This window comes from Aplysia californica, unplaced genomic scaffold (genome assembly GCF_000002075.1).
Source record: "Aplysia californica isolate F4 #8 unplaced genomic scaffold, AplCal3.0 scaffold00023, whole genome shotgun sequence".
Taxonomy (NCBI): Eukaryota; Metazoa; Mollusca; class Gastropoda; order Aplysiida; family Aplysiidae; genus Aplysia; species Aplysia californica.
The window spans coordinates 1,414,787-1,427,379 of NW_004797293.1; the positions used below are offsets into that span (position 1 = coordinate 1,414,787).

A 12,593-nucleotide genomic window follows, 5' to 3' on the forward strand; every position below is an offset into this window, starting at 1 on the left:
GGGGGGGGGGTTGTGGCAAGAAAGGTTATTTTTCAATGTTGAATTCCAGTTAAACCTATGTACCTGCATTAGGAGAGAATACAATTTAGGCTTTACACTATTGCAAGCTGCCATTATCAAGAATAGCACAGTACTATTCATCGCAGAGCCAGTTCCACACATAGAGAACATGAGGCACCTGCTAATGACTGTTTGGTGATGCCCACTTGTTCCTTCCCCAATCTTCACAGTATACTTTGCTTTGGATTGTGGAACGTCAAAACGGCCTCTAACTGTCTATTATTATTATATTATGAAACCCATCATTAAGACTACACCCACACACAAACTCACACACACACACTCACACGCATAAACACATATTTACAAAAAAACATACACACATACGTACCCTCTTTCGTACGCACACTCGCACCCTCTCTCTTACACCAACACGTGGACACGCACATACACTCTCTCACACACAAACATAGGCGCACCCACTCTCTAAATCAATATTGTAACTTTAAATACCTCATTGTAACTTTTCATACATATTGCAATATGTAAATGACACATTGTAAGATAAAGTGTCACACTGAATTTTCCAAATGTATAATTGGAAGCTTTTCATAATGACGTCATGGCCATGCAATTTTTAATTCAGAATACGACATTGTTTAAACGTTCAACCATACCATTGTAACTTTAAATTATGTTCTCTAAACGCTTCTTTCGCGAGGACATCCTATTGAAGTTTCCTTTGAAAATTATAAACAAGAGTAGATCTAAAGGTCTGGACTTTTGAAAAAATTGCCAAAGTCGAAAGTTTAGATAAGAGGACAAATAATTTATATATGAACCACATAAGAGGGTTAGGGGTTTCATGGAACCATATCAAATTACACATAAGATATTGACATGCCCTAAGGAAAGACCAACTGGCACCTAAGAGTTCCAATAAATATCCAAATGACGTTAATAAAACCTCAGCATTCACCAGAAAACAATTCAACTAGTTCAATGATATAGTTGAAAAGCAGGCTGACACAGAAAAAAATGAATTTGATATGAATAAAGATGAGAAGTGCAAGGTTTTTATTGTCACAAAGAGCGAAATACATGTTTATAATTCTTTTCAGATCAATAAATGGACACCTAGGAAATAAACGTGCCTCATAGAAAAAAGTAAATGACGCATCAGAAATCTAAAGTGAATGACCAAGTGACGTAAAGTCCAAACTTGGCAACAGAAAGCTCAAATGTAAACATTGAAGTCTCAAATACAACAAACAGATAATTCAAATGCCACACTAGAATCATTTACAGCGACAAAATATTCTAACCGCAAATTAATCATTGTTTTTAGGGTCCGGCAAAGGATGAACCCGTTTTCACGGTCTTTTCTTTATTTAAATTCCTCTGTTAAAAAGGGTAAAATTAAATAGTGTTTTTTTGTTGTTGTTGAAAAATAAAAGAAACTGTACAGTAGTGGAGATGACTCAAGCACTGCAAAACCAGACAATGGGACGAACGTTCATGACACTCTCCCCACAGCCACAATAACCAACCTGCTCACCAAGCTCTCTTGAGGAATCTCTTGCTTTTTGCGGCTACACCTAGACATACATAAACACACAAAATCACAGTATATGTCTCATTTCCTCTAAACCGAAGTAATCTTACGATAAACTCAACCTGTCCTAATTTCTGAGCCGCAAGCACATTTTAGTCCATACATCGCCACTGCCTATACTTTACTTTCAACATTTGAAGAGTAGTGCAGCATACTGGTCCTTGCGTCGGTGGCCTAGTGGTTAGGCTCTCGGACTCGCAACCGTAAGGTCGTGGGTTCGAATCCCGTCAAGGGCCCGACGTTGTGTCCTTGGGAAAGGCACTTTACACGAATTTTCCTCACTTCACCCAGGTGGGAATGGGTACCCGGCTATAGACAGCGAAAGATCTTGTCAGTTCGTTAGTGTTTGAGCGCTTAATCGGCTGCTCGCACTGTATGCTTCCCGGGAAGCTGAGAATGTTTCGGAGTGTACTATGGTCTGCTGGGGTAATAATATAGTGTAAAGCGCATAGAGCCTGCTGTTGAGCGGGGATATGCGCTATACAAATGCTATCTATTATTATTATTATTATTGCTGTTATTACCATATTGTCCGTGTATTGCTAAACTTTGAATCGCCCCCCCCCCCCCACTCTGGAAAAGCAAACAAACACACGAACAAAACAAATAAAATAAAAACAGGTAAAACAATTTTAACCGCTGTCCCGTATCTCGTTTAGCCAACAACCTGCAACGGTTCCGATTGTTCTCAGCAGTTCTATAATTTCAGTCCATTTCTAGAATCCTGCTACACATTTTTGTGGGAAAATTGGGCTTTTTTTACACTCCAATGCCATGTAATCCAACTCGTTTTATCTCCTGTCTCACCATTCACGACCCAGGAATGGCGAGGGAACCAGCCCGCGCGAAACAGTCAGTCCATAGTGGTGTCCCATGGCTTCTTCCTGTTTTGTCGTCACCGGATATGAAATCTAATGTATTTGTAAAACAGATCGGGAGACTCCTTTGTTTTCCCAGCACATCAGCTCAATGGACATGCAGAAGCGTTGATCCAATTTTATAAATTCTTTAGAGGGGAGGATGGGGAGGGCTTAATATTTTTCCTGAAACAAAAGAATCAGCAGCCTGTTAGACCGGTCTTCTGAGACAATCTGTTTGATCCACATAATATTGGAGATCGAATGTGTGGGCGTTCAGACAAAGCTGAAGTCGGTTTTTCTCTTTGGCTTGTCTGTGTTTTCGTTTTATTTTTGGCCAATGTTACATGCCTTCTGACTTCTCTAAAATCATATCTATCTGTTGCTATGTAAGGCTATACCAATCAGCGTCATCAGACGAGACAAACAAGTCATACATGTGTTCACTTTGCTTTCAAGCTCTGCTGGGGTTGGAATACTCGTATGATTAAAAATGGGATGTGGACAAAAACAACTAATAATCGATTGCATTTGTATAGTGTTTTATCACATACAGGTATACACTGTGGGCTCTTTACACTGATGGTGTGATACCTGAGGTTAAATGGTTAAAAACACCAGGAAAAAACCCCCATTTCACATGCACAGGGAAACCAGTTCAACTGCAAAAGGAAGAACTTTATTAGCCGTACGTTTATCAAAATCTAAGACACATGGACAGAAGTGAAAACGGAACTCATTTGCACCACTTGCACCTAACACACTCCAATTAAGAGTTAAACAAATGCTTAAACGTATTAGAATTTGTTGTTTCTCTGATGTACTGAGGCAAGGAGTTCCGAATTTTAGGTCCGAAAAGAAATTTTTTTAATGAAAAACTTAACTCACCAAAGTCTTATCCAAATTTTAACATTTCCCATTTGACGTCACGACAACTTGCATTCAACTCACGGGGTGTAGAGACTCTGAATTTGTATAATATTTCATTGGGGCTCTGAATTTCATTGCGTCAGTGGGTAACAGTAACTGACGAGATTGAACATATGGTGTTAAAAGCCCGGGCAGGAACAATGGAGAATTATTTCTTATAGATGGTAGAAACTATCGAGAGGTTTCCCTACTATGAGACATCAGAACAGCATAATGCTTTCACCAAATCCATTTACGTGTTTCATTATTTTATTCTTCGTTTTCTTTATTTTCGTCTTTTGTTCTCTCCTAAATGCTATCTGCCTTTTGTTCTTGTTTTATCATTATTTATCGTATTATATGTCGTTTATTGTACCGATGTCTGTGGTGTTGTGGTAAGGCGTTTCCCTGTCGCTAGCAACAGACCCGAGTTCAGATCTCCAGTGGAATATACTATATTGTTTTCTTCTCAGCGTCTGGGTTTGCTCATGCAGGAAAAGTCGAAAGCCGGCCCCCTAAAGGATCTTTTTTTGGTAGGTGGGGATGTATATCATCACCTACTATTTAATTTGAAAATATTTTTTCTGGTTTTTATTCTGTTTCTGACAGTTACTGGAACAAGAGCGACAAACGAAACATTGATAACGTTTACCTGAGTGTTTTTTAATAAGAGTTTTACGCCACTTGAAACACAATTAGGTCATAACTTTGCCGAAGGTTGGAAGCGTTACAAGACAGCAGAAAAAAACAAACAACACAAAACCCACCTCCAAAAACAACAACAAACATACAACAATTTAAAAAACCCCACTCAAAACAAGGGGGAGAAATATGGAAATTAGATATATTTTGATGAGAAAGAAGGAGTTAACCACACCAAAGCACCCGCCAACCACCCACCTTTAATTGTGTTAATAATAAAGCCTTAGATTAGATAATGGTATAGGAGAAGGTGCCCATTGCTACAACGGCACATCTGCAAACGTTATTGAACCAGAAGGCCAGTTCTCAAAGATATGTACTCATGTCTATTCGATGGAGAAATAAAAATCTTTATTCTTCTTTATCTACCAACACATATGACAACAGTTCGCTACCCTAGAATTACGAAGTTCTATCTGCTCAATACCTAGTTTTTTAAAATGAATCTGACATAAAAACTTGAGGTTCATAACAAGTCAAGCATTTTCGATAACAATTCTTTGAACAGCCTGAAAACGACTCCAAATAATATTTGGTTACTGATCTCATGGTCTTAGCTGCTCAAAACGGCCAAAAATGTCAAATAGAATGTCAAATTCAAAGGTAGTGAATTGTTCCTGTCTTAATCATTTTAACATCTGTCATCGTCACCTACACCATTACCTTCATCTAACGTTACAGGTGTGACTGACGTATGATCGGGGGTTCGTTTCGCATCCACCACGCCACTTGAACGTGTTCATTTTGAATCTGACCAGTAAACCAGCCCTAACGACGAATGTTACAATAATCGTTGTAAAGATATTCACTACAGGTCCTTTTTTTCTTACATCGTCTGTGGTGTAGTGGTTAGGTAGTTCACTGCCGCTAGTAGGACCACCAAGTCCAATTTCTGAGTTAAGAGAAAGAATGTTTATCGAATTTCTCGGTCTTTCCGCTGGAAAGTTGTATTCTTCTCGGCTCCTGGATTGACCCTTACAGGTAAGGTCGGACGACTGCCTACTAAAAGATGGAAATTGTGTGGATGGGTGTGTAAAACACCAACATTTTATGGTGAACACTTTTGTGAGGGATCGTGGTGAAATCAGGCGCTCGTCAAAATAATGAAATCGAACAAAAATGCATTTTTTTCACCACTTTGGCAATTTTATCGAATTCTTGTTTTTTGCCTCAACAACTTTTATGTCCTCATGAAAATACATTCCTTTGGGAATTTTACTGAAAAACGTTGATTAAAATCACATAATATGTAATTTTTCAGTATTCAAGGACAATCAAGTTATCGAAGTTCCCAAACTTTGGCGGCTATTGTCTCGCTAATTGTACTTCTGAAAGGAGGCGACCCTCACTCCCTTCAATAGCAAATATCTCGACTTCTATTTAATATAGATTGGGTTTTTTTTCTCCCAAAATCAAGGCAAAAGAACTTGTTTTAAGAGGATATCAACAACCCTATATGCAAAAAAATTACGAATGCCTGATTCCAGCACGTCGAGCCACAATTATTTTTATTTCCTTTTGACAGTTACTGGTACAAGAACGGGTGTCTGTTTCCAGATATGATGATCAGTGGCTTCATTCCTATTGATCGATGCTACAAGGAGAATGGATGCTTAGAGGTAATGATAGATAGTTAGATAGACAGATAGATAGATAGGTAGATAGATAGATAGATAGATAGATAGATAGATAGATAGATAGATAGATAGATAGATAGATAGATAGATAGATAGATAGATAGATAGATAGATAGATAGATAGATAAATAGATGGATAGGCTGACGCTAGATACATACAATGATGGTTCTCATTTTTTGCTCCCTTCCTCTATCTCATTCAGAGAGAGACACAGAGAGAGAAAAGATAAAAGATATATATATATATATATATATATATATATATATATATATATATATATATATATATATATATATATATATACAGAGAGAGAAAGAGAGAGAGAGAAGAGAGAGAGAGAGAGAGAGAGAGAGAGAGAGAGAGAGAGAGAAGAGAGAGAGAAAGAAAGAGGTAGATAGATAGATAGATAAAGAGAAAGAGAAAGAGTGAGAGAAAGAGAGTTTGTGTGGAAGTTTGTGAAAAAGGCAGAGACGGTTTCAGAGCAAGATATAGAAATGTCGTTGAGATTTCATTCCGTAGTATCTGTCCCTTTTGACCAATACAACACATTTTACGCTCAGATCCTGGTGGCCACTGATATGTGTGGTCAGACTGATCCAGAGAGAAAGAGAAACTGAGTTAGGGACCGACAGAAAGAGAGAGCGAGAGAGAGAGAGAGAGAGAGAGAGAGAGAGAGAGAGAGAGAGAGAGAGAAGGGTTGGGGATGGGGAGAGAGAGTATTTGTGTGAGAGAATTACAATTTGTTTGACAGAGACAAAGGGAGTTTCTAAGAAATATTGTGAGAGAGTTTACGAGTGAGTTTATCAGAGGGGTAGCGAGGGTAAGGGAATAGAAAAACAGAGCAAGAGAGAAACATATTTATATTATATGTTATCATGGAATGTTAATTAATAGTTAAATTTGCAGTGCGTGTTGCTTACGACCAATGCAACTCTCTCCCTCAGATCCTGGTCGGCTCTCACAAGTGTGGACGGATTGAGCATACTATGAAGGCCGGACAGACTGGGGCAGATCTGGACAGGGTGGCAGAGATAAGAAAAATATGTCCCCACACTTACGTAGAGATGGATGCAGGTGATTCGTTGTTTGTCAGTTGTAACTGATGCCATGTTAGGCATACTGCAGTCTTTCTAAAACACGAAACACTTGCTTCACCTCCTTCCCCCCTAAGAAAGAAAGCAACATTAAAAAAAGAAAGAAAACGAGCACCCCACCCCCCAAAAAAACCAACCCAAAACAAAACAAAGGAAACGAATATTTTAAAAATAAAGAAAAATGGGGAAAAACACGGAAAACTAAAAACACAACACAGAACGAATAAATGCAAAAAATAAAAGTAAACACCACAAGATATTCTTGAACTGCAACAATATGTAACAAAAAATGTGTGTTTCTGAGTGTGTTAGTGTTTGTGTGTGTGTGTGTGTGTGTGTGTGTGTGTGTGTGTGTGTATGTGTTGTTGTGCGCGTGTGTATGTTGCCCGGAGAACTTCCCAATTGTCGGAAATTTTGGATATTGAAATAAGGCCATTTATTTCTTGTAGCAGATTCAGTCCTGATTTCGTTGATTTTTAAAAAAATTGTTCAGTCTCCACACCTTCTTGAATATCATTGTGCAATTATCATCTCTGAATAACTTACAATGTTCAAAGGGCTTTTACAGCCAGACCATGCCCATTAGCCTCACAGGAGGTCACTTTATACCTCATACAACAATGTCATGTTTTTGGAGGACCCCTTTTTGCTTTGCTCATCGAAGAGAGAAAACCTGTATGTGGTTCTGCAAGGCTCCTCTGCATTCCGCTCGGGATAGTAAGGGCTTCTAAAGTTGTATGTTATTTTTTATATCTTCCCTTTCCTCCTCTCTTCAAAAACAAAATATAAAAAAAACTAAACAAGTAAACACACAACGTAAAAATCAAACAAAATGATATACATAAATATATAAATAAATTAAAATTTTAAAAATAAGAAAGAAGGAATAAAAGAACGAAAGAAGCAAAGAAAGAACGAAAGAAAGAAAGAACGAAAGAAAGAAAGAAAGAAGGAAGGAAGGAAGGAAGGAAGCAAAATAAAAAAGCAATAAAAAATGCCCAGCCCATGCTATGTGGGATACATCTTCAAAGCAATCAAACGGAGACGGCCGATAAAAAAACCCCGCCCATTTCCCCCACTGCCAAAGTAAATAAATAAAAGACCCGACAAAGTTAATAAAGCTCCCTTTTTCGGATTTGAGCTCTCATATGCGGTGTAAAATTCCTTTCTTCCGTATGTTACACGTGTGTAACGGTGTAGAACCATACCATTATACCACATAATCCGGTGCAAAATGTAGTAGTGTCAAATATGTCCGAGACAGCCACCCATGGTCAAGGAAAAAAGTGGTTATCTTATATGGGCGGGCGTCTTGATTTTCACTTTGCCATCGCAAGGCTCATATAATATACACCCTTGCCATCAAAGGTAAAGGTATTTTGGGGAAGATCCAAAGAAACTGGGTTGAAAACATCGCCAATCGGCGAGATGTGACGGCAAAGTCATCATAAAGAATGACAGCCACCTGTAAAAACGACTACTACCCATCCCACCTCGCCTACATTTTTTGTTGTTGTAGTTTTCTAGAAGATTTTCCTACTGGATCGATAACAACACCATAAAGAATTTTAAAAAACCCGTAGCTTAGGTGGAAAGGGAAGTAGCGTTTCTACAGGTGATTCTCTTGAACAATGTTATTTTTTATCTACTTTAGATTGTCTTGTCAAGGTGGCCATAAAATCAGCGGTGATTGTATCTGTCTCGTGGCTCAGGTGATGCCCTCTTCTTTCACGCTAACCTGCTCCACACCAGCGGCGACAACCTGAGCGACACCAAACGCTGGGTTCTCATCCCCTGCTACAACCGTAAGGATAACAATCCGCTCTACGAACACCACCACCCACAGTACACGCCCCTGGAAAAGGTGGGAGATGTTGCGTAACCATGTATATAGCTGACAATTTCTAAATGACTTCTAGGCCCATCGTCATGATCATGATCATCCTCCTCCTCCTCCTCGTCATTATCATAACCATTCGTAGCAATACATACACCACGCCTCCACCACCGCCACACCAACCACCACAATTAACAACTACAACAGTGTCACTAACAGCACTGTTACATAGAGCATCAGAAGTCGTAATAACGACACCATCATCTACATTAGCAGAACAATCACCAAAAGCAAGAACAAGAACAGCAAAAACAAAACATACAAAAAAAACCAACATTACCACACCCACCATCACCAACAACAAAATCAACAACAACAACAACAACAACAACAACAACGTCACACTAACAATGCTCAATGTGGTGCGTGCGAGAACCATTATATCGGAAAGTCCAAAGAAAGGGAAAAGCTACGTTAAGAAGTGATATGAATATATTACGTATTGGTACCGCCATGTCGTATAAATATAATCAATTGTTATTGTTATTGCAAAGGTTACTGTTATTCCAGTAGTAGTAGTAGTAGTAGTAGTAGTAGTAGTAGTAGTAGTAGTAGTGGTAGTAGTAGTAGTAGTAGTAGTAGTAGTAGTAGTAGTAGTAGTAGTAGTAGCAGTAGTGGCATCAACATCGTCTTCATCATAATAATCGTCACTATCGTTAACAACATCTACAACAACAACATCAACAACAACAACAATAGCATCACCACCACCATCAGCACTGGATGCAGCAATAATGACTTAAGGAGAAGCGCTGGCACGGCTAATAACAACCACAACAGTTACAACAATAGCAAGAAATGTAATACCCCAACAATACCAGCAACTGCAACAGCAACAATAATAACAAATAAAAAAGCAACAATAACACCAACACAAAAGCCCGAAACAGCAACAACACCAATTATAAAAACAGCAACTGAAGTAGAAGCAACAGCAGCAAGAACCACGACAATGACAAAGATAACAACAACCAACAACAACAATAACAACGACAACAATAATCGCCACTTCCATCGGCGTAAGGACAATAACCCACTTTACGCACACCGCCACCAACAGCACACGGCCCAGGAAAATGTGTGAGACGTCGAGAGCCATTATCTATATCAACTGCTAATGTTTCCAAGGCTCTCCTCCTCTAATCTTCTCGATTGGTGACGTATTGAGCTATGGGACAAATCAGCCCAGTTTGAATCCAATATCTGGTGTTCTTGAACTTAAGTTATTTGGTGAGTTTTTTAAGGGTCTCTGTCATCTGGACTTGGTCCTATAAAAGAAGAAGGACGGTATTCTCACTTTCCAGGAAAGGGTTCTCAAATTCACGGCCTGCAAACCAATTGAAACCAACAGTAAGTCATAATTTGTGGCCTCCACATGACATCGAAGTTAAGAGGTTGTGCAGCTGGGACTAGGTCTTTTTTCGTCTTTTCCTGGGGGGGGGGGTGTCTTTGCTTTGTTTTTTGTTCTTATTTTCGTTTTCGTGTTCGTTTTTTTTTCTTTTTCTAATGTTATTTTAAAAGAATTGTTCAACTAATTGCTTGAGCTTTCCAGGAAGCCTCGCGGGTCATATACGTTTTTGTTAGCATTTATTTGTATGAAAGGCTTCGTGGTGAGCTTAGATAAGCCCAAAATACAGCTCCAAACTTAACGATGAGCATCCCTCAAGCCAAAATATATGGGTGAGCTTTGTAAGAGGAAATGCAGCCATGTTTTTGACAAAGAGGAACAAGTAATCTATACGTTGAAGACCCGTTCATGTTCTGAAGTAATGGCCCAGGGTCACTCAGCTGCGGCCCCCAGGTAAATAAGGTTCGAGACCCCTATTATAGAATAACCTGATAGTGTTAAAACAACAAGCATCGTGCAATAGCTCACAATACTTTAGCACGTCCAAAAAGCGACAGTAACCCAAATCTCATTTTTTTTCTATCCTTTCATCGCAGGTGAAAGATTCAGCTTTTCTCGAATGCCAGAACTTTGATGACTTGAGCGGGAAAATGTTCAACCGTCCAGAGGAGGATAAAACAGTTGATGGAAATGCCCACTAAACATGTTGCAGTAATTAAAGTTGCGTAGCACACGAATCAATCCTAAAAATCAAATTTCGCAAGGCGTTTAAAAAAAAGTGTCCATCTTCATAGAAATTCGCTTAGTTCATCTTTTCCTGTACTGTTAGAAAATTGTGAAAATGATTACATTTGTTGAATTGTGAGGTTAAATTTTGGTGTCTTATTGGTGTTCACATTCTCGATGCTCCTGACTTTTACAGATGAATGACTCACTGTTAATACATAACTACATAATATGCTGGTCCATTAATTTACAGGCTGACTTTTAGATGAGTACCATAATCAGCGTCTTTAGATGTTTAAAAGTGTAATGATGATCCTGTTTAAACACCCTTGGTAATTTTTCAGGGGTTTGTTGGGTGTTTTGTGGAAAACACCAAAATACTGATGGATCTTTCCCTATTTTTCAACGAACTAACCTTAACACTAACCTTACCCCTAACCCAACCATAAATCTAAACCTAACCTTAGCCTTACCTTAACCCAAACCTTAACAATAACCGTAACCTAACCCTGACCCTAACCCTAAATTTAAATCTAACCCTAATCCCAACCTAACCTTTCTCCACATGTTAATCCCAGTGCTAGCCCTAACACCAACCGTGACCCTAACCCTTATCATAACCCTACCCTTATCATAACCCTAACCCGCTATTACTAACTACCTAACCCTGAGCTCCTGACTGATCGTAACATAAAGAGAAAGTGCTGTTGGGGTCTGTTAAACCCCCATCATGTAATCCAGCTTCAACTGAGAGAAAACAATGGTGTCGATACATCTAAAATTTCATGATTATTGGTTTCTTTGTGGGCAAGATGGAATCGTGTTGCCTTTTCCCCAGTGCTCCCAAACTGCGATACCTTGGCCCTTGAGATGTCGACCTCCGACTGCCAATTATTGGCTTCAAGAAATTGGTATTTCAAAATATGTACTATAACCAAGATACTGAAATAGACGCTTAAAAGTACTACTCCCGCTTGGAGCTCTATTTTGTGTTGGAATAGAATAGCAATATGAAATTGAAAGCGTTCCTTTAAATAAATAAAACAACAAACAAACAAACAAACAAACAAACGCCGAGCATATGGAATGAAATCACTTCCGATACATAGAGTAAGAACAATTAAGAACAACATTATGGTCATGTCAAAATCTACAGTTCTTGAATGATATAGGAGGTGCAGAAATGGCTACGTGTCTCTTAATAGAGATTTGTTCACTCGAGTTACCTTACAAGGGTGTATCAGCCAAAGATACAGACACAATTAACGGGTCAGATAATATGATATAATAGGGTGCACACAGCAATGGAAGTTGTCGATGAACGGCACCGCTTTTTGGAGTTAAAAAAAAAAAAAAAAAAAAAAAAAAAAAAAAACTGAAAAAAAGTTATAGTTGCAATAGCATGGGTTTAATTATATATTTTTTTCTCAAAGAAACATTTTTCTGGTATTGCATGTCTTTATTTGCGAGGTACTGTCAACTCAGTAGATGTTTCTCAATTTCGAAAGTTGTTGCACTATTCATTCGCTTAAACGTTCCATCTACGAAAGCGGAATAAACATAATTATGGATGTATCTTTGTGTCTGATTGTGGTGCATTCTGCTGTTAGACTTCCTGCTGCTGTTGGGTTTGTTTTTTTGTTCGTTTGTTTTTTAGACTAATGTTGTTATGACGGATTGTATAAATTTTAATGTGTCAACTACTGTGTCAGCACACCAGATTATTCTAGTCATTTGTGTGTGTGTGTTTCCTTGTTTTTTAAGCGCACGTGTGCTTGTGTGTGTGTGTGTGTGTGTGTGTGTGTGT

At 38.6% G+C, this 12,593-nt stretch overlaps 1 protein-coding gene across 1 annotated transcript in view; it reads left to right on the forward strand.

Moving 5' to 3' along the window:
• LOC101859458 (L-proline trans-4-hydroxylase) overlaps positions 1-12,357 on the forward strand; it is a 25,964-nt gene extending 13,607 nt beyond the window's left edge. The window contains exons 6-9 of the mRNA XM_005090901.2: positions 5,609-5,702; positions 6,666-6,795; positions 8,528-8,679; positions 10,657-12,357. Coding sequence (XP_005090958.1) covers positions 5,609-5,702; positions 6,666-6,795; positions 8,528-8,679; positions 10,657-10,761 — 481 coding nt within the window. The 3' untranslated portion in view covers positions 10,762-12,357. The remainder of the gene's footprint in view (positions 1-5,608; positions 5,703-6,665; positions 6,796-8,527; positions 8,680-10,656) is intronic.
• Positions 12,358-12,593: the final 236 nt, after the last annotated feature.